This window comes from Chanos chanos, chromosome 1, assembly GCF_902362185.1.
Source record: "Chanos chanos chromosome 1, fChaCha1.1, whole genome shotgun sequence".
Lineage (NCBI taxonomy): Eukaryota > Metazoa > Chordata > Actinopteri > Gonorynchiformes > Chanidae > Chanos > Chanos chanos.
The window spans coordinates 8,357,418-8,380,761 of NC_044495.1; the positions used below are offsets into that span (position 1 = coordinate 8,357,418).

The following is a 23,344-nucleotide window of genomic DNA, read 5'->3' on the forward strand; positions in this document are numbered from 1 at the left end:
TCTGTGAGAAAGACCTTGGAGACCTTGAAGTATTGTCCCATTCTTACCTACGACATCAGATACATTTAAAAAAAAAAAAAATCTGCCAATATCAACCAACACTGGCAATGCGTGCTATGTTCCAGATGCTGGTAACCGGCTTTAGGTGAATCCATATGCCGCTCAACCGTGTAACTCCAGACAGGTTGGCGCTACTGAACTGGTAAATCCAGCACGGGTGGATGGATGTACCCTTATACAGCTGATTATGTCACAGTACATCCAGACTTTACATCCAGTGAATGCCATTGTGTACGGAACAGATGAGGCTTACCGCAACAAACAAGTTTAGAGTGTCGAGGAATTTTGAAACACGTCGTCATGTTCTGCCGGTTGTAAAACTAAAGGAACAAGTCAACAACAGAAAATAAATACCCTTTGCATCGTGGTGAAAATCATTAACAGAGGACCTAATGCAAAAAATAGGACATCTCTCTGTACATTTAGTGAATGCTGTCTTCAATTTGTGCTAAAGACCTCCCTCTGGCCTACATATGTTTCATCATAACATTATATTTTGTTTGTTTTTTGTTTTTGTTTTTCTAAGTAAGAACACTTCAAAGCAATATTTAGTTACTTCATGTCTTTAAGATCTAAGAATTTGTTCTCTCATTAGTAACATATTTGAAACCTTGCCTTGACTTCAAAAAGAAAACGGGCAATGTTAAACTGTTATATAATCACACCTGCGCTGGCCCTTCTTCACGTCTTACCTACGGCAAACATCAAATTATGATGCCAGAAATAGCATTTACCAATTTAGTCACGCAGGTCATCCCGCATAGTTATAAGGGCAAACCAGTCAAGAGGAATTAAATTCATTCATTTCTGTTTGATGCTCTTCCAGCATGCTCTGATCTAACACTGTGGTATTTTTAGTCTGGCAGCAAGACAGCTTGGATATGGACAGTACAAGAAAAAAAAAAAGAAAAAGAAAAAACACTTCTTCTATTGCGAAGGACCTTTGAAAAGGTTGTCCATTCACCTCTGATGCGCACATAAACAAACGCATCCGGTTCATTGTCACTTGACGGGGTCAACCGCATCAAGCCTTGTAAACTTTGACAGTGCAACGTCGTGTTGATAAGTTATATAGCTGACTGACCGGAGAATCGTCGACAGTGAATTCACACCATCATTAACACCTGAAAGGATAAGCCTCTGGTATGTGTCCCATAAGCAGCTTTCTCCTGTACAGAGAACATGCCTAAAGGATATGATGTGTCACAGCATGTGAAATTTCGTTGCTATCCCTGGCTGCCTTTCCTCAACCGGCCAGACTCACAAACCTTTCCAGTGTTTCTGAACAGGACTGATTCTTTACTGTGGCACAGAGATCCAGTCATTAAAACAAAGAGAACAAAAAACAGTACAAAATCAGAAGAGTACTAGAACATCCAGCAAACTTCAGAAAAACATACTCTTACAAAGAACTTGTGCCCATCTGCTCTTCTGAGTATGTATATTTACAAAGAAGAAATAAAATACTCTAATGTCACATAAAAAAAAACTCCAAGTGAACTTTTCGTATGCTAACAGCAATTTCTCATGACAGTTCCAATGCACAAAATGGAATAAAGGTTGGCTTCAGGGAGTTAAAACACAGATGCCCAAAAGAGTTCTGGCTGCCACTCTGCACAAGCAGAGAACGTAGGACTATGTTCTCGTGTTTAGGAAGGAACAAGGTGGACTTCCTCGCTGATGAAGACGTAATTTAGCAGTTTCCCCACCAACAAGTAACTTAATGTGACAGTTTCTGACCAATGATCTTCTCAAGCCCAAAGTTTATCTAGGAAACTGCTGGCATTAACTGTGAAATATTCAAGTCTCAATAATGGACCAGGCATCAGTTATGATTCATTAATAGGAATCAGTTCATTATCAATATGTTTAAATGTCTAAATACTTTATCCCTGTCTGCTTACAGTATCTAAGTTATAGGTACAGGGGTAATGTGTGTTCTTCATATTTATTTAAGGTGTTAAGAAAAATGTGACCAGCACTAACAATACCCTCACAAAGAAGGTAGGCTAATCATCAGATCGAAAGATTAAAAAAAGAAAAGAAAGAAAGACTGAATCTAGGTCAATGGAAATTCCATCGTGAAGGAGAGAATTCTCATGCTGCAACCCGTTTGCAAGCAGAAGGAGAAATGGAAAGATTCGTAAATAGCACTTGCTGATTTCTTTATCTCCAGTAAAAGGAGAGAGAGGTTGACAGTGAAGATGAGAGAGAGAGAGAGAGAGAGAGGGAGAGAGAGAGAGAGAGAGCAAACAAGAGAGAAAGTGAGAGAGATTCATGAACACACAAAGTTAACATGCAGATGCAAAGACCAAGTTTAAATATTACATAGTACAATTAGACTTTCTTTTATGGGCTCTTCTCATTATGCTATGATATGTTACAAAGGTTCAACACTACTCTTGAACACTTAAATGCAAGTCATGAAGATGGTGACCAAAACATTATCTACTGTAGCCACCTAGAGGAATAGTGAGTGAACTGACCACTGATAATATAGCCCTGAAAAGCTCATTAAAACTCATCTCATTAACCGGAAACTAATATGATGTTCGTACATTGAAAATGAGAGTGAGTTACAAAGGGCATGATGATCCTTGACTTAGGCCGATAATTACACTGATAACTGTGAGTGCGGGGTGGGGGTGGGGGGTGTGCAGGTCAAACTGTATATCCCCTCATGACATGGTTTCCCTCTCATTTGTCTTCATTTGCCCAGAGAGCTAAACTAACCTGACAATTGAATCAAATTATATTTTAACCCTAAAGCAAACACATAGACATTGACAGTCACTTACGTGTACGGCAGTAAAGATAAGAACTCCTTACTGCGTCTCTTATAGAGTCCACAGTTCAACAATCACATTACCTCCTATTTCCATTGCTAGTGACATGATGACATGCCAGAGTAGTTCTTGGGAAGTCTATCGAAATAGGTGGCTTGTTCCGGTTTCCCTTTTATTCAGGAGAGCTCTTCAACGCAGTATGGGCAATAACTGAGTAAACTGCTGTAACAGGGTCGGAAAATGGCCATGTTATCTAACCTCATCAAAACTTTCCTTCTGCTTGAATGGGAAAAATCCATCTGTCATGTGAGAGGATCCTAACCTTCCACATAAGTTTGCATCTCAAATACCTGGACAGACTTTAGTGAAACTGTAATGTTCTTATGTTGAAAGCACATGTGAAATGGAGCGAACCTTGAGGAGAAGAGAGGGTATGCCAAGTTTAAGATATCTTTCTTGTTCAGTTTTAATCCTTCTCTTGGTTGTTCTAAGAAGTACACGCTGTGAAGACAGAGCTCCTAATCTCCAAGGAATCGTTTGGGTAAGCGTCTGTCATTCTAAAGCTTGTTGATGTTATTAGATGTGAACTGATCAAAACATTTTCTGTGGAGTTCCAGAACATAGTGTTGCTTCCTCTAACTTTACTTTTGCCTGGATAACAAAAGACATGCTTCCATTTTTAGACCAGTCAAGGTCCCTGCATTGACTGTAAAGTGACAACTTGCCCTGGTAAGTATCAGGGTAAAGCAGTTGTCCTTAAAATGACTTGTGCCTTTTTACATTTGGGTTGCTGCTAAATGACTGAACTGTTGTTTTCATGGTAGATGATCTGTGCCTACTCTCTGCTCCCCGTGCATTTTCAATTGGTTCTCACAATATTACTCTGACCTGGCAACCTCTTAACAAATCAAATGTGATGTACACACTGCTCTGGACAAACCTCAGCCAATCACAGTACTGGACACACAGAGAGGTTAGAATTATCTTTCGATATGCCAGATTTGTCTATTTAAGGCAGAGCTAACTGTGCACCAACTGCAGAGCTAATTTATTTCTTTTTTTGTCCGCACAGAATGTCTCAAAGCCACCTTTTACAGTGGAGGAGCTACAGCCATACACTCCGTATAAGTTTAAAATCTGGGCTTTGGTGTCGCTGCAGTACATCTCTTCTCCAGAGAGCGACTGGTACCAGACAGAGGCATATGGAAGTAATACACTTCTAACAGAAGCATTGTTTTGTTTTGATTTGTTTTGTTTTATTTGTCTTTAAACATGCACATACATCTGTAGACACCTAACAATCAAGTTTGTTGAAAAATATGCTTTCTCGCAGAGCCTTCTAGTCCTCCAATCATTAAAGAAGTTGAAAAGACAAGCGATAGTGTGGAAGTGAGCTGGTCAGCTCCCGAGCGTCCAGCAGGGCCGATTGTGGGCTATAATCTCAACCTGGAAAGCAGGGAGGATGTCATCAGCATTACGACAGGAGGGAATGTCTTCTTTGCCACTTTGTTCCCAACATTACCTAACGTAACATACAGGTAGGAACAAACCCCTCAACATGCAAAGACTGTAATCATATGTCCTTGGCTACCACATTTTCATTTCACATGCAAAAGGTCACAGGGACCAAACTGCAAGGGAACTGAAGTGTAAAATGGTGACTTATATATTAAATGTTTGTATGAGTATTTTTACAACTATGCCTGAACTGGAGACTGTATTATTATTATTATTATTATTATTATTAAGGATATCTGTGGCTGCTGTCAATCGTGAGGGCCAGGGACCATCTGCAGAAGTCAATATCACGACACCAACTAGACCAGGTCAGTGCCGCCAAACAGTGGTGCGTGTTTATCTTACTTGGCCTGATTTCTGCAGGACTGGCAGAAAAAAAAGAGAGAAAACGACACCGATTCCCTAACATCAAAGATATGTGTCATTTTCTCAGTGTCTGTGGTCACGTACTGCTGGAACAACCTTGGAGTTTCGTGCTGCACTCAGTGTTGAGGTGGATAAGGGCTGTCATATTAAGGAAATGTCACTTGACTGTTTCCTTTTCCACTAAACCACTACCGCCCTGTAAAAATAAAACAGTATTTCTAACCTTGCATTCTTAAGCTCTCCAAACACTTGCTGAAGAGATATGAGTCCTCAGCTTTCATGTTTAACTGTGTAACTGTGATTAAGGTATTTGTAACGCCATGCTTAATATGAAAGACAAAATGTGAGTTAGTGGTTACATGATGTTTCAGAGATGAATGGAGAGCACTGGGTCTTTCTATCCAGAATGGATTCACTGAGGAAGAAGAGCGAAGAAAATGATTTCTTTACATCAGCGGACTGTCTCCCTGTGGAACAAATAAAGAGCAACATCACTGGTCTGTCAATGCATATTACGTGAGATTAACTGAACTTTTAGTGCATTTAAATGGATAGTAATATAAACTGTACACATGGATATGAACTGCAAATATGATACAATACAATGTGATACCATACCATACCATACCATACCATACCATATGGTTCCATTTGATATGGTATGATTTATCCTGGGTGGTATCATTGTAACATTCCAGTGAAGAATTTTTAAGATTTTGAATTTACTTTTGACAGGTGTTGCCTTGCATGTCAGTTCCAACGAAGTGTACTTTTCAGAGGGGAGTAATATCTGGAGGAAAGGGGCAAAGAACTTAACTGACCCCTCAGATCTTGTCCATTTTCATACCGTTAAGCAGGAGGTCACGGCACTATCTGTGGACTGGCTTTACAAGAAACTTTATTACGTTTCTGATAAGAAGGTACACACTTTCTCCCTTTTTAAACTTTTAAACTTCTAACCTACAAGACAAACAGAAAATACAACGAACATCAATACGCCTCTTCAACGACAGATAAAATTACAGTGTTGTTTAATTTTGATACTGTAAATAAATAAAATAAACAAATACAAGATGTTCAAAGATGCTCAGTGGTGCTTTATACTACTTGCTAGGTTGAATTGCAAAAGTTCTATGATCTTAATTAACTGTAACTTATGCAAGAGAAATTGATGAGAAAATTTGAGGCCCTGTAGCATCAGAAATAAATGACTGTACCCAATAAACTGTAGTTTATAGATAAGAAATTAAAGACTGGCTTGAGCTTCATATTCCTTATGTTGTGTTTGTTGTTTTGTGACTCAATGCAGGTTTATTACTGTGAATTAGAAGGCTGTGCTCCAATGGTTTTAAACATATCTCTCCCCAGTTCTCCTCTGAGGATTACAGCAGATCCATACAATGGGTAAAGATTAGACTTGATGAAAGCTCTTTCGAGAATTAGAACTGTAACTCCGTATGTCTTTTTTTGTACTACTACTACAATTTTATCTATAAAAGTGTCAGTATGAAGACTTCTCTCTTTTGTCTGATATTATTTGAGATTTTTACTGAAACCACTGGAATGTCATTGGTTTGGCTTGGGTGCACACCCCCTAAAAGATCTTGTCAAAAAAAAAAAAATCATCTTTCAGTGTTTTGAAAAGTTTTAAGTTAGAAATAAGATTTTGGCTATTTCAATGTCGCATGCATTTTCTTTAATATCATGCTAGGCTGTTTTCTGCCAGCCCATAATATTCTAAATAACAATACTAAATCACTCTTCTTTCGTTAGATGGCTTTTCATGCTTTTGGATGATGGAATTTATCGCATCCCACTCCCAGAAGTCTTGACCGCAATGAATAATTTGACTCACGTGGTAAAAACTAACTCATTGCATGACTTTGTGGTCAGCTTCTCCAACAAGAGACTCATTTTCCTCAATGAGACCAATAAGAAACTCTTCACAGTTTTTCTGGATGGCTCGTCACCTGTAACCCTTCTGTCTGATATAAATTATAAAGCCCTGAGCCTAGCTTATGAGGACGGTATCTTCTTGCTGACAAATGGAGAGTCGGTGTATAAAAGGGACGAGAAACGTCGGACGACATTTTTTGTTGCGTTTATTGTGGACTGTGATTACCCCACCCCCATCTTTGGAGGCTTCAACAACCTCCACCTTTTCAGTTCCAACTCACAGCCTTATCCAGTGCCCAAGAGTCCCAGAGACCTACAAGTGCTGTTTGGATCAACCTCAGCCACACTTCAGTGGAACAAACCGGACCAAAATTTTGGAGCGAGTAAGTATGACTCAGCCCGGCTGCCCAATCAAATTAAAGTTTAGAGCGTCAAATTTCACTGAGCATGAAGAATCTTGAAGTGTAGTCAAGGAACTGCTACTGTATTTTTTCACTAGTCTGTTGAGGCGCTGACTTAAGGTTAATTAATTTTCACAATTAAGGTCCATCGGCATGGCAGAACTGGAATTACACAGTTCAGTATTTGGAGGATGGCTCTGTGGTTAAGACATTTACCAACATAAACTCCACACAAGCCACACTGACAGGCCTGCGGAGTTTGACTGCCTACCAAATAACTGTCTGTGCACACTCTCCAGCTGGACACTCCAGCTCTGTGTCATTTCAGGGAAAAACCCTTCAGTTTGGTAAGTGGAGCAGCACAGATTATGGTCAAAAGATGTGTCTATAAACTCATAGAGTCACTATGCTCTTCCAAGTAATGAGGGCTCTTTTCAGAAATGGTAATTAAACAGCTGTGGTATCTTGACATACCTTCACTTTCTTTCTCTTGAACTTGAATTTCTTTACTTTTCAACCAGTGGATGAGGCTCCATATGTGGTTGCTGCAAGTGACAACAGTCTTTGGAAACAAGAACTGAACAGTTTTGATTTTCTGGAGCAACTGGCTAGCAATGTCAAAAATGTGAGAGGTAAATACATTAAAAAAAACCCTTGCTTGGAATGCCTGAAACTACTGTCATATGTCAATGGAATCCAATTAAACAAAATCACACACAGAATAACAGCATGTATCTGATGATCAAAGAATCACATTAGGATTACACTACATATGTAAACTGGAGCGGCTTTGGTTAACAGATATGGACTGGTACAATGGCACAATCTACTGGACTAACAGTTCAGGCTACATTTTTTGGATGGAGTTGGATGGCATTCAGTCAGGTCTGAATACAGTACCCATACATGGTGAAGCCGTAGCCTTTGACTGGCTTGGACAACAGTTGTACTGGAGCTGCAATTCAAGTTGGGTATGTCTGATAAGCTGTGCGGAGACATGCCTTAGGAACTGAAACATAGAGCGTTTGAATATCAGAATAATCTCTGACATCATTTAATTGTCACCAGAGAAGATTCTGATGAAATGCCGTCCACAGCCAAAATGTAAACTATGATGAATATCCAACCCAACAGATATGCAGGGGATCTACATTTTTCCAAGATGTTGAGGTGTTCATGCAGGGAAGGTCCAAGATCAACAGTCTGCTGATAGACTCCATCAGTGCTGCCATCTACTGGACCACTGAAGACTCTGTGGAATCAGCAGGATTAGACGGGGAACATCACCAAGTTCTGGTTCAGCTGAGCTTCCTCTCCGGACAAAAGGTGAAGAACAGACATACAGAAGCAGGCATAACCAGCAACAAAAGTATCTGGTGCAACAAACTAAGTACAATTTACTTCACAATCTTCAGACAACACAAAACTCACTGACTATATAGCACTGAGGTGGTTGACTCAAAAAGATGCAACATGGTACTTTATCTCGGCAGCTATGATAATGAGGCAAAAAGAGGACTGATTTAAACGAGGGAAATGATTACAAACTAGTACAAACACAGAATGCGTGATAGATATCCCTTCACTGCTTTTTTTCTTTGAAGGTGGCAGGTATCACAATAGATGTGTCAGGAGGATCTTTGTACTGGGTAATACAGGATGGTCCCCACTTGAATCTACACATTGCAGACACATCCAGCATCAGGTAAGAATATATTAGACAGATTCAGCATCAAATGCAAACACCTAGTTGCAAGCTCAAGTTTGTATTCTCTTGACTTTTTAATCTGGTCTCAAGTAACATTCACATTGTACCTTAATATGAATTAATCTAACACTGACTTTTTCAGAATGAAGAATTGGAAAGTGTCCAAGATTGTGCAATGGAGCTTTTCTGAATTATCAAATCATCAGTTAGCCTATTACAGTGGACGTTTAATCTGGCTAGATGCTGACAAGAAACTGAGGATTCAACAAGTGAACCAGACAAGCAGTGTCATCTTATCCCCAAACAATGAAATGACAGCTTTCTCTCTTCTGCAGAAAACACTCAAACCTTGGCCAGGTTGGGATCTGCTAAGTCCTCTAATTGTTTCATGGAGTCATTTATGTAGTCAGTTGTAATTATATTTGCAGTTAGTAATTGAGAGAGTGTATAGAGAAGCTACATTTAAACAAATCTCACTACATCTATATGTGTGCATGTGTGTGTGTGTGTGTATAGATGGATTTGAGCTCCCTCCTGTTGTTCTACCACATGCTGTTTCAAAGACATCAATTCACCTTGAAGGAAACATCACATTTTTGCAAATAACCTGGGCACCAACCACCAATGTTAACTTTGGATCTGTGTTTTACTGCGTTGAGTCTGAGGTGCTACCGCAAAGTACAACACAAAAAGAGGTAGCAATACCTAATTAATTTTTAACCTCAGAACCAATAAATAACCATATGTTAGACGAAGAGACCTTTAACCCTTGCAACTGATTAAAAATATTGAGAGACGATCTTTTTAGTGTTTTTCCGGACATTCGGTCATTTAATGATTATGTCTAACCAACAGGGCAATTGTGTCACATATTGTCACCCGTCAAACGTGCTCTCAGAACCAGTATTGAGGGTGCGGCAGTTTCATCCGAATATGCACTTTAACATCTCCATAACTCCTTTTACCTCTTGGGGTAAAGGTGAAACTACATCCAAAGACCTCCGCACACCCAGTTTACGTAAGTACCGTTATCTTCTGTCTTAAACAAATAGGAGGAAATGAGAGAAGGAAATCAAACAGGGCACCATTACAGGGTGTGTTTACAATGTTATTGTAAATCATGCTGTAAATCATACTACACTCACACACACACACACACACACACACACACACACACACAGTGTCTTTTAACAACAAAATATAATTCTGCATTATTTTGCTTGTTTCATTGTAGATGATTCCAATGCTAATAAGACTTTGGTCATCATTTTGAGTGTGGTGGCTGGTGTTCTTACGGCGGTCATAGTGGTTCTGCTAATCAGTAAGTCTTTTGCATAGTACACATCATAAATGAGAAATACACAAATGACTACATCTGACGACTGCAATGAAAATATCTGTTTCATTTGTAGTTTATAGCTGTAGACGGAAAACAGTCAAAGAACCAATGCCACCACAGTCAAGTATTCAGATGAGCCCACAGGGACCAGATGAGGAGCTAGAGAGGGTCAGGGGTATGGTGGGACTACAAAATGCCTGCTATGCTATCAGGTTTGTAAGAATACTTGTGTTAATACACTAAGAGGTTTCTCTCTCTCTCTCTCTCTCTCTCTCTCTCTCTATATATATATATATATATATATATGTGAGTAAATATATGACCAAACCTAACCTTTTGTAACTTTTATAAACATTTTTCTATTTCAGTGAGCTCCCAGCACATGCAAAGTTAGAATCCCTGCCTGTGTTTCCAAGAGATTGCCTGAAGCTACAAAGATTGCTCGGCAGTGGCGCTTTTGGTGAGGTCTATGAGGGAATCGCTACTGGCAGCCCGCTCTGTGAAGTGACGCCAAAGGAACGAGTAGCTGTCAAGGTGAACCTCTTGATGTTGCAAACTCAAACAAGTTAATGTAATTCATTAATGCTGTTTTGGATATTCAACAAACCCTGCCGATGAATGCTGTCTTGTAAAATTTTCCCCATCACTCCTTAAAGACTGGCCTCAATTTCTTTTCATCTTAAATAAACCCAACAAGTTTTCAGGGGTATCTTTTCAAATTTCAAACAGACGTGATGATATTAACATAGATCTACAGCACAGCTTAAGTCTTTTAACCATTCTGTTTTCTCTGCTGGTCGTCGCTTGAATAGACACTTCGGAAAGGGGCAGATGACTATGAAAAAATAGAATTTTTAAAAGAAGCCCAAATAATGAGGTAAGAAATCACCAGGAAAAGATATAGCCTCAAATAGCGAACTGAATGAGATTACAAACTACAAGTGTGCTTCTGCCAGTTAAATGCCTCAGGATAAAAAAAAAATAAAACAAAAAGAAAACATTAGCTTTTATGTGTCTCTTCAAGAACAGAGGTTATTTTGTGTCAACAAAAAGGGAGAATGACATAAACATGTGTCTTTTTTCTTTTTTTTTACAAACCCAGCCAGTTTGATCATCCCAATATCTTGCGTCTGCTTGGTGTATGTCTCATGAATGAGCCCCAGTATCTCATACTGGAGTTGATGGAAGGAGGGGACCTGCGCTCCTATCTTAGAGGAGCCCGTCCTACCGCTGTAAGAGACTCCAGAAGACTCCATTCAATACCATGAAGGAAAGAGCTCATTAATTTGCGTTTGGTTGTCTTGAAACAATATCAGTGATTATCTATGTTCTTGTTTGCTACAGCACCATGGTGAACTTCTTAAACTGACAAGCCTCCTAGACATTTGCTTTGATGTTGCCAAAGGATGCAGCTATCTGGAAAAAATTCATTTTGTTCACAGGTATAAATGTACACTAGAACAATAATTTACCAAGAGGTATGTTTTCAATTTAAACTTGTATTACACACAAGTGGATAATTGTCTCTATTCCTTCCACGCTTAGGGATCTTGCTGCCAGGAATTGTTTGGTTTCAGTTAGGGGATACACTGACCCAGATCGGATAGTCAAGATTGGAGACTTTGGTTTGGCCCGTGACATTTACAAGAATGATTACTACAGGAAGAGGGGAGAGGGACTTCTACCAGTGCGCTGGATGTCCCCTGAGAGTCTAACAGATGGAATTTTTAACAAATATTCAGATGTCTGGTGAGTGTTCAAACTCTGTTAAACAGTGTTTGAAGATATTCATGTCACACTGACTGCTTTAAAGAAATCTATGGTTTTCATAGTTTTGAAACAACTCATGTCAAACACCATTTGTACTTTTTGATTTTTGTAAGGTCATTTGGAGTACTCTTATGGGAAATTGTAACATTAGGAAAACAGCCATATCCCGCCTTAACAAACCATGAAGTCATGCACCACATAAACTCAGGGAGGCGACTTCTTGCACCAGCAGGATGCCCGCAAAGTTTGTGAGTGTTCTCGGTAAACGAGGCGTTGCATCACAGTGATGACTGATGAATGATACAGAATGCACAGCAAACACATGAATAATTCACAGTGTGACTGAGTCGTATTACTCTGTATGAGACACTAGCATGATAGCCCACTCTTTATTAAAAACTCATTGTCAATACACATCTGAACCTGTAGATACAGCATAATGCTAGACTGTTGGAAAACAGAGCCCTCTGAGCGACCAAACTTCCGTGACCTTCAGGAGACTTTGAGACTGCTGAGGGAGTCTGAGGCACAACAGATCCAAAGCCAGGATACATCAGAGGGTCATGTTAACCTGGGCTACCAAGACGATGGTGAGTGTTTACCCTTTCAGCTGTGTAAATAGGTAACCTTTCAGTGCCCCCCCCCCCCCCCCCCCCCCCCCCGAAGAAAATCTCATCCTTGACAACCACTGGATTTATCTATTTTGGTCTTTCAACTATTTTACAAATGATTTAGCAAAAAACCTAAAAACTCACCTTTCAGAATCTAGTGGCTGGACTTAAAAACATGTTTTCAGAAATTGGAGAAGGACCACAGCACCTGAAATGTGCATGTATTTGGCCAGATTTATAAACATAATCCTTCACATGTCAGCAATTACAAACCATGAACAAGTGTGTTATAATATATTGTTGAAAATTAAGATTGTAATCTATGAAATCAATCTACAAATTACTTGCAGGTTTAAAGATATTCATGACATTTGTCAATGAGTGTTAATGTCATTACTGACTGTTTCAGAGGAGGAATGCAGTCAAGTGGATGAAGATGAAGGCTTGGGAGAAGGCTTAAGTCCTGTACTCAGTGAGGAAGGACTCAACTATCTCATGTTTCAAGTGAATGCATCAGATGCAGACAGTGATTCAACGGATTTCTTAAAACCCGAAGAGTTGGAGGATCACACACCCTCGCTAGTTACAATGGATGAGCAAAACACCCTAAACTTGGTACCCTAGTGCCCAGTTTTGCAAGCAGCCAGTTCGTGGAAATGCACTTGTTCTGTTCAGTGCATACGGTTCTGCACTTTATACAGTGATGGATTTTTAACATTCTGAACATTTGTGAGTGATTCAATGCAGTGCTTCAATATTTGTACTGTGATTTTTACAAATAAATAAAACAGCTTTGCAAATATATTGAAAAATGTTTGAGAAAATGCTTGATTTCATATTTTGTTAGTTGCCTCTAATTTTAATATTTCTCATAATGTATAGTGAAGTTCTGTCCATCCAGAGAAAATTTAGTGGTGGATTTGGTTCTGCAGACACTCACAGCCCAATGGTTTGATGGGTAAATATATCCTTAATGTTCTCGCTGACTGAGGAGACACGAGTAAAGTCAACAGTCCCTGAAGCACACCCATGCCAAGCAAGTGTCCTTTCACGGACCTTCACCTGTTCCTTCAAAATTGGTCTATTCTCCCTCCCTCCCTAGCTAGCTAACTATTATGCTCAGTGGTGAATGTAAGGGGTTGTCCAGCTTCAGGCGTTAGCGTCAGCAAATGCGTGTAAGAACTTTTAGACACTCCCTAACGTTGAAGCGAAGTTGACGTCACGTGGTCTTAGTTGGAAAGAAGCAGCATGGCGGAAATACATGCGGTGTCCCCAAATACTCTCCAGCAAATTTGCAGTTAGCTAGATTCAGCTTTTAGGTGACTGTGATCACGTCCTAGGCAGGGCATTATTCGCCCTACTAAAACGCAATATGGACGAAGTAAATAAACTCCAGTTCCCGTCCCTTCCTGCGTCCAAGGAGGATCAACTGGTAAGTCAGCTAGTTAGCTAATACCAACATGCTATGAGCTGTCATGTTACACTCACTAGCTTGTTAGGTTAGCTTAAGTCCAATTTTGTAGAAGAATGTAAGCAATCTTAGCCGGGAGTGAACCTCTGTTCACTATTGTTAGATAGATATATCGATTTAGTTTGTAATATTTTTACAAAGACGTATTTCTGTTGGACGAGTATTCAGTCAGAAGTAAGTTCATTTCAGCTGTTTACTCGGCTGTTTTATATTTGTTATTAGTTAGCAAGTTAGCTAGGTTACTAAAAGAATGCAGCTGTTATGTATAAAAAACAATATTTCTCTCTTGCCACCAAGTACCGTGTCTTTTTATTTGCTACTTAATAAACTAGTTAATACCAAGGAACCACTGCACTGAACTGCGGATAGCAATTATATTAAGAGGCTAGGTTGTTTGGGCCAGTCGTTTATTTGACGTTTATTTGTTAGCACTCGTTAACATTAAATATTTGACAGATTCTATAATTGCCATGCGAGTTAATTCGGTTCGTTTCAACGGAATATGTGAGACAGTCTTATCGACTGTTTTTTCCCCCAAATATACGCTCATTGTTAATCTTACGGGTTTTTTTTTGTTTTGTTTTGTTTTTAAATTTGGCTTGATGAATGTCCTGGAGATATTGTCTATAATACGTGTCTTTTTTCCACCCTCTGGCTCAGGACTGGGCATATGCTATGAGAAGAGAAATGCAGGTGGGTAGCGATTTCTGCAAAATGACCATACAGATTTTTTTCGTGGGTGCCCTTTAATGTGATACAATTTATTTTGGTATGGAAACAATACACGTTAATTGAGTGTATCGCTCTCCGCGATATTAACATGTAAACGCATCCCTTATATAATGGAGATATTATATTTGCAGTACAAATGTGTATCCTAAGACTAGTAAATTGTCCGATTTCATTGTTACAGGAAATTCTCCCAGGCCTGTTTCTAGGTCCATATTCAGCTGCCAAGAAGAGCAAGGTATCATGATCAGGCAGTAGGCCTATTCCTCTTGTTACCTAATCATGTTTGACCAACCTCACTTCACTGTTCTAGTATTCCCATAGAAATTCAGACAATCTGGTACATGTCAAGTATATTGTCTAGGCTGTCACCATCTCTGTGTCTCTCATCAGCTACCAATGCTCGAGAAGCAGGGTGTTACACACATTGTTTGTGTCAGACAAGATATAGAGGCCAACTTCATCAAGCCAAATTTTCCCCACAAATTTAGGTATGGTTTCTTTAGCAATTGTATGTCTTGACAAGGAATATAGCATCGTAAGAAGAATAATAAAATTCTTTCGTTGATTTTTTTTTTTTTTTTTTGCAACTCATGTGTTTTCAGATACCTCGTTTTAGATATTGCGGATAACCCGGTGGAAAACATAATTCGATATTTCCCAATGGTGAGTGTACTTTTCTGTATAAAATAAAGCTGTATTGTGGAATGAACATATTAAATCAGAGCAAGTTTTGAACTAATTTCCACACCTCTTTGTTCAGACTAAAGAATTCATTGATGGATGTTTGCAGAATGGGGGTAAGTGATCTTTGTTTTAAATTTGATTTGTTGTGTATATTATTCATTTTGAATTGTTCTAAATCTCCATTAACTGCCTTGGTAATGTGTAATGTGTTTTTTATCGTTTTGCAGGAAAGGTACTTGTTCACGGAAATGCAGGGATATCAAGAAGGTAGGGTACAAAAAATATTGACTGTGTCTTATATTTGCATGCAAGATTTCTACTTTCCCCTTTACATGTGATATATTTTATTCAATCATTAGAAAATAAGTATATCATCTATTGCATTCTAATCCTTTTCCTGTAGCGCTGCCTTAGTTATTGCTTACTTAATGGAAACATTTGGGATAAAATACAGGTAAGATTGCTTGTACCTGATGGTGTTTGCATGTGATTCTAATAATTAATGTAATCTAAATACATCAAGGGAAAGCACTGGTTTAAAAAAAAGGGGGGTAATATTTGTATATGACTCTTGCACAGGGATGCTTTTAGCCACGTTCAAGAGAGAAGATTTTGCATTAATCCTAACGTTGGTTTCGTACATCAGCTGCAGGTACGGTATGGATGATTGACTTATCAGGCAATGTTAGTTTGTCAGAACCAACATTTCCTTTTTTTTAGTGTCATCCATTGATTCCGCTCATAGATGCTCAATATGTTGAGGTTTAACAACATTTGTCATCTTTTAAATTCTATTTGCCCAGGAGTATGAAGCTATTTACCTTGCGAAGCTCACTATCAAGATGATGTCTCCCATTCAGTTGGGTCGCTCCTTTTCCATTCAGGCTGGAATGCCAGGTAAGTGCATTCATTTCCGCAAAGGATACATATCAGAAAAATAACTCCCTTTGATTTAGATAAGATAACTGGACACATCTGTTCCTTCCTATCAGGATACTCCTCAACACTTATTAAAATATCACCTTTTACTCCTGACTTTATATGGGTTATACTTCGTCTGATCTTATGTCAAGTGGTGAAATATCTTGTAGAACTGCGTGTTTTTCAGTTAGATTTTCAGTGATATTTTATAACACAGCAATGTGTTGCTAAGCTAAGTCAACACTATTCTGTAAGACAAAGAGATGATAGACTCTAGCTTTGATTTTATCAGTGATATAAACTTCTAGTGAAAACTAACTTCTGTGGTGAATCTACAGACTTAGCCTAGTCCACAAATGTTGTGTGAACAATACAAGTGCAGGGGAAGTGTATTTTATGTACTGGAATGAACATTTAAGAATTTAACCCAACATACATTTAAGAGTCTAACCCATTTCTGTTTCATTGAAATGTTCTTGTCACACCACCAACTGGTTTCTCACAACATATAACCTCTTTTATTCTAGCTTAGAATAAAGATATCATCTTTACTGTCCTTTGTGGAAAGACATGAAAACATTGGGCCTTCTGTTCTTTCTCTCCACTAGGTAGCCTGAAAAGAACACTAGAGGAAGACGACGATTTTGGGAGTATGCAAGTTACAGCAGCACAGAATGGCTGAAGTGTAGCTTCATGTGCTAATTTGCTATAGTTTTTTGTTTTTTTTTTTTACATTTTTATTGGGATTAAAAATGTAAATATTTAAATTTTTCTAAAAAAAGAAAAAAAAAAAGAAAGAAAGAAAAGAAAGAGAATGGGGTGGGAGGGAAAGACTGCTCCTGGATTCTCATGGAGCTGGGGATGCATTTGATAATTTTTTTTTGTTTTGTTTTGTTTTGTTTTTGTGTTTGATTTTCTTCAGATGTATGCACTGAGAAGGTTTTTTGCAGTTTTATAGTATTTAAAGCATTTTTGCATTTGCAGCGGGACAGTATTGCAATAATGCACTTTTGATACTTGAACTACTGTTATTTTGCTGGAAGGGGAGGGCAAGTTGACGTAAGGGAGCATGATGGAAGTTCACTGCCTCTGTGGTGGGGGAAGGGAGGAATCGGAGATCTGCCTTTGGGAATAGGATGGTGGGACAGAAGAGTTTTTTTTTTGTGTGGGCGAAGTATTTAAATTAGGAGAGAAAAATGCTTGCCAGAAAATTAACAACCCACTGCTAAATAAAAAGAAGACTGACTACTTCAGTGTTTTTGTCCTCATTACATTTTTAATATATAGATCTGGTGAATCTGTTCAGCAGGGGCTTTTTCTATGTTACTTCTCCTTCATTATGGAATATAAAACAGGTAAAATGAACGTAACCATGCTAAATGACTTTTCTTTCCTTCTATGTGTGAGCTTTTTAGGAATATCCCTATGATGTAACATTTTCCACTTCGTGGGCTTCATCTCCTGTTTTATCATGTGGATTGTGAAGGTTAATATAGTTCATAATATTTTCCTAATGAGCAGTAATAGATGTTTTACTTCTGTAGTTTCACGATGAGTGTAATCAGACAGAGATGCAGGGGCAGAAAGTGTACTGGGAGACACTGTCAGGCTTTTCAAGCAGAGGAGCAGAGCTTTATTACGTACCTAAGAGTAGAGAATCCCAATTTTTAATAACCCTTTTTTGGTGTTTCCTAATTCAAAACCCCCTTTAGAAAAATACAATTCAAATATAAATGTATTTGACAAGTCACAGGCATCTTTCATGTTAAAAAATATTTCAAATAATAATTTATTTGCATTCTTTGTGGTTTGCAAATAAATAATGATTAAATTAAATTACTACCTGTGGCTGCAGTAGCCAAGTAATTTAGAAACCAGAAAAACCACAATAAATAACATTCAGTTCACTTGGGAGTTTTTCTATAAAACTAAATGACTGCAGTGATAAGTGCCTTCAGACAAATCCTGCACAACATACTTCAAATGAACTTTCACACTTCAACAAGATTGACTTTTGATCAAAAACCTGGGAACTGAAAACACAAACAATTTAAATACCCCCCCCCCTAAACCAGAAAGAACTGCAAATGAAATAGAATTGAGAAAAAACTATAAAAAATTTGCTCATAGAATTCCTTCCCACGCTGCTGCCACAGAAATAACAAATAAACATTCAATGATCTCAAATGATGATTTCAGACATATTAAAAGTATATATTAAGACACATACCAGCTCACCAATAAATCTCATAACCCTCTACATACCAACAGTAATTTCACACCCAAAAAGGTCAGGGAAACATGCTTTTAAGACACATGTTTAGTAAACCAATATGTGTCACTCCATTTGTTTTTTTAAACTCTTTTCCACTGAAAAATGATAGTTTTTGTATATCATACATATATGACGTGGGAGAAAAGGACAATAGTAGAAAATATTCAAGTACCAGTGTTTTTCAACAACCTCTCCAGTTGTGACCAATCACAGAATTTCTGACAATCCATGATTAATGATCTCTAAAATGCGAACAGTTTAATTTCTTATTCTTGATCCAGCAGCACTACATGATTCTAAAATATGGAAAATAAAAAAGGAAAATATCAGACATTTTTCTTTGTTCATCTGGGTCTGAATAGAACTGCTTTTAGAGGGCCAAACACTGGTTACATTCTGGATCTAAAATCTTTTTTTTTTTCTTTTTTCTTCAAAAAATCTTCAACGTACTTTATTTTGTGCGCCTGTATTCAAAGAGTCTGTTTTTTTTTTTTTTTTTACAGTCTTGGCATATTCTTTAGGTCGAGAAGAGCACAGAGGCGAGGTAGCCGGACCTTATAATGAAAAGGTCTGTCTATGAATGGATGACAGTATTGCATGGTAGAACCTTCTGTCACACCAGATGTCTAGCGGTGGACACCAGGTGACGCTCTGGAGACACAGGGTTATCCGTCGCCTATTCGAAGAACCGACGCTGCATGTATGTCTCGTCGGATGGAGAATAGCCAAACTTCTTATAGAACTCCACGTTCTTCTCCGCACATTCCAGTGTTATTTTGTAGCACTGCAGTTTCCTGCTGAGTAAAGTCAGGGTTGAAACTAGCCTGGTAAAAAAAAATAAACAAACATGAGAGGAGAAGGTTGCCATGGTGAGACATTTGACTGACAGTACATTTTTACAACACTGGAAACGTTCAAAACATTTTGGATTTATGATGCACTTTGGTATTTTAAGTACTTTGATTTAGGACTATTATGTCACTACTGTCATCTCAATAACGGCACATATAACCCTGATTTGCAAACTTACAGTTTTCCCAGTTGTTTTCCTCTGCAAATGTCACTCACGACAACCTCTTCCACACGACCTCTCTGTGGAAACACCAAAGATTTTTTACATACATTCAAGAACATTAAATGCTTCATAACAAGCTACTACTAAATTACTCTTGTCAATAAGCAATTTGTGACTGAATCTTAACATTAATTATTTGGTTTTACAGTTAGAAAAGGCATTAATGTCAAGTGTCCAGTGTGAATACACAATGTCAATGCAGAAAAGGGGAAACAGTCATTTTTGAAAAATTATAACTAGTGTAACAACAGTGCACATTATTTTAGAGGAGAAATAACAGGATGCTTGACTAAAAATGGTGTCTAGAGGATCTAAACGACTGAAGTGATATTTGGTATGCCTGACTGAGGGCCACATTACAGCACAAGTAAACAGTACATTACCTTTGCACACGAGTGAATGAATTTGTGCTCTACGATTAGCGTCGCTGTGGCAACAATCTGTCCGAGATTTGTGTCCTCCACCACGACAACATAGTAATCACCTGTCTTCTTCATGTGTTCAAAATGATCTGTGGAGAAACGGGAACCAAGTACTTTAAAACACCTAGCTGTGGTTTCCAGAAACATGCTTGAAAATGAAATGGTGTCACGTGGACTGTAACTGTCTATTTGTGGGTTGTGCAGTTTTTCAGGGATGGTAATTTAGTTGGTCGAATTTTTGTGGTACCTCTGAACTGTTCAGGCGTAACATCTCCTGCCAGTGTGAGTTGGGATAAGACCTTGTAAAATCCTAAACAGAAAGAGGAAATTATTTAACCCTGATAAGAGAGATCACATTAGCCAAAAGACATGTACAAGAGATTGCAGACAGTCCAAGTAGAGGACCACTGGTAAAAGTTGGAGCGGATGAATGAAACTTCAGTCCATACCTCTGTTGAAGTCTGCTGTACAGAGGGGGCGGAGGATCAGGCCCTCCCCAGGCTGTGAGGGGGAGATGGGGGGAGAAAATGACACAGTGTTACTGCTCCAGTCCAGCTCCTGGAGCAGGGAAGGGTCAAACAGTGGGGTCTCGTCCAGCAGCATTCCAGAACCACCTGAAATTACGGACACAAATACATGCCTCGTCGCTAGGGAAACATGAAGATGGGCCTGCCATTAAACATGTTACTCAGTGTTTGATAAGGGTGAATCAACCCCATAAACTGGACTTCGACCAGGCACATATGACCTCATGTCTATATAAGGTTTCAGCATTCTCTCTCTCTCTCTCTCTGCCTGTGAGAGCCTCCTAAAATCCCATAAACTCGCTTCCTTCAGACACACCTACTTTCCCGGATCTTTTTAGAAGGGCTCTATGATCATCTGAAAGAAAAAAATAACTCATCGTCTCCATTCCAGGATATGGCAGAGGGAGCCTGAATGAACAGTTGGTTAAGGGGGTTGGGGTAATAATAAGCATAACAATGACAAACAGGAGCTTCAGAGAGTTTAATCTGACGAAGTATCAAAGAAATACCTCTGTCAGCGGTTAATTTTGTTCTAAGAAATGATCATCCTTGGTCTGGAGGATCTTGGACACGTTAGCAGTTGGCAAACTTGACTAAATTACAGTCGGCACTCAGTCATGTAAGTTAGTATGTCCACGAATTTTAGCCACACTACGACACACTACACCTACAGTCACTTAACCTGGCTTCTCGGCATCTATAAACTAGAGAGCCATTAGACAGATGTCGATTCAAAAAGGAAAGCCGATAAATTCAACTGTCTTTCCGACATCATGTTTACAATTAAAGTAACAGTGAGCTAATAATATTAGCCAAAACATAACTAGCTAGCCGACAAACATAAAATATGCTCAGCGTTAATAAATTCCACGATTTATAATAATATAGTTTTACTTACGGTGATATCTGCGCGCGAGACGTCAGAATTCAGTAGAATGAATCAATATCAGACTAAGTAAACTGGCTATGATCTTAATATTTGAGCATGTCATGGAATTGACTTCCTCCTCCTCCAGTTGTCTACGTGGTATGACGTGGCAGACATGCTTGAAGGGGGCGCGGCACAGTGACGTCAACAAGCCCAACATGGTTAAAGGTCCTTCTCGAGAAATTATTGCACAGTCCTCCAAGTATGTGTTTGTAAACCCAACCAACTCGTTAAACGGCAGAGTGAACAGTTTCCAAGGATGTCACTGAAAACAATATCCAGGTGTTACAGGAGCGAAACATTTTGTTTCGAAGGTTCTCAAAATACAATGTTGTATGCATGCACAACGGCTCAAGCTGTGTTAGGAGGTAACACCCATTTTAACATCTGGGTTTAATTTGTGTCTTGCAGTGCATCTTCTTTCTCAATAGTTTTCTTGTTTAGCTGTAAATTTCGTCATCATACTGAAAGAATGTATTTAAATCCTGTTGGCATTTGATTAAAATTAGTTTTCATATACAGGCCAGTAATTCATAAAAAAAAAACCCATTAAATAACATTGTAAGTCAATTTTTTACCATGGTTCCTCCCAATGTGGCACATTCTTGTCGTAAAAAAAAGTGAAATAGTATCATCAATATCAAATTTGTAACTATATTTTCAAACATATTCTCAACTTCATCTCAAATGTCATTCATGGTACTGTAATGACCTGATATTTTCAAAAGTGTATTAATAAAACAGCAAACGTCCCAGACAAACACCATAAAACACTCTGTATTTTATTTAAATGTTAGAGGTTGCTTGCCTGTGGCCTTTAGCTCCTGAAAGCAGAATTAAAGACAGACAGTTTCCCTTTGCCAATCAGTGAAGACCCTTGATGGATATTGAGCTTAGGGCTTTAATGTCCTAATGGAGACCAATCCTCCGTAGCTTTCAGTGTTGTGTGGATGCTCTTATGGTTTTCCTTGGGAAATACATTAAAACCTTAATCCACAAAATACACTAGATTCTGCATTCATTTTACAGATCGCATGAAATTATAATCCTCATTATTGGAAGGTGTAATCTCACCTATCAGATTTTCCCTGTACTTCTCTATTGTCTATATCATTAACTCAAAAACCCACAAGTACAACACCACATCATAATACTAACAACAGCGTCTTAAACCATTTCTCATTAGCACTGTTATTATTACATTCATCAGATCTATTACATCTGGTATGTAATGTTAGTTTAAACACAGAGAAAATATACATACATTATGCAGCAGACACACACACACACACACACACAAGGTTTGGGCTGAGGTGAAATGTCAGATTGCGAGATGCAGAATGTTTCAGAGTATGTCTCCAACACTTGTACAATTTTGCTGCGTAAGGTACACATCTAATAAGTTACTGGAATTTTGCTGTTCCCGTTATTGATTGTTTTTGTGCACCTTTCACATTAAGATGAATAGAAATGCGCATATGCCATTTCTCATGATTTTAACCTTTTATGCATTAGACGGACAGAGACATCGATAGGATGTGAGAGCATAAAAATGGTCTACAGGAAACCAGAGACGGAAAAAAAAACTGACAGTGATCTCCCCTCCCATTCTTACACTCATTGACAGCTGCTGCAGTTGATGAACCGAAAGACGACTGGCAAAATGCTAGACCTGCGTTTCTTCACATCTGTCATTGGGAGGAACTGTTTTCTTCTCTTTCTTAAGGGTTAGATGAGATGATGCCCTGCATTTTCTTTTTTTTTCAGTCTTTTGAAATTGGGTTAAGATCCTTGTTCCTTGGTTCAGGTCTGGCCTCACTGTGCTTTATAGATTACAGAGGTAGAAATCAACAT

At 38.6% G+C, this 23,344-nt stretch overlaps 2 protein-coding genes across 3 annotated transcripts; one reads left to right on the forward strand and one right to left on the reverse strand.

The window, feature by feature from the left end:
* The first annotated feature begins 13,715 nt into the window (after positions 1 to 13,715).
* Positions 13,716 to 16,975, forward strand: styx (serine/threonine/tyrosine interacting protein). Of its 2 annotated transcripts, XM_030779099.1 has the most exons (11): positions 13,716 to 13,887; positions 14,587 to 14,619; positions 14,840 to 14,893; positions 15,049 to 15,146; positions 15,261 to 15,321; positions 15,419 to 15,455; positions 15,570 to 15,609; positions 15,746 to 15,796; positions 15,922 to 15,994; positions 16,146 to 16,239; positions 16,872 to 16,975. In XM_030779099.1, the coding sequence occupies exons 1-11, from the start codon at positions 13,828 to 13,830 to the stop codon at positions 16,943 to 16,945; spliced, it is 675 nt and encodes a 224-aa protein (XP_030634959.1). In that variant the 5' UTR covers positions 13,716 to 13,827; the 3' UTR covers positions 16,946 to 16,975. The 2 variants fall into 2 exon arrangements, with proteins under 2 accessions (XP_030634959.1, XP_030634966.1); XM_030779106.1 differs by lacking the exon at positions 15,746 to 15,796.
* A 915-nt stretch (positions 16,976 to 17,890) lies between these two features.
* gnpnat1 (glucosamine-phosphate N-acetyltransferase 1) lies at positions 17,891 to 21,581 on the reverse strand. Its single transcript, XM_030784813.1, has 6 exons — positions 21,461 to 21,581; positions 20,485 to 20,649; positions 20,283 to 20,345; positions 19,997 to 20,124; positions 19,569 to 19,630; positions 17,891 to 19,362 (listed from the first exon to the last, which is right to left on the reverse strand). Exons 2-6 carry the CDS (start codon positions 20,636 to 20,638, stop codon positions 19,215 to 19,217), a joined length of 555 nt encoding a protein of 184 aa, XP_030640673.1. The 5' UTR covers positions 20,639 to 20,649; positions 21,461 to 21,581; the 3' UTR covers positions 17,891 to 19,214.
* Positions 21,582 to 23,344: the final 1,763 nt, after the last annotated feature.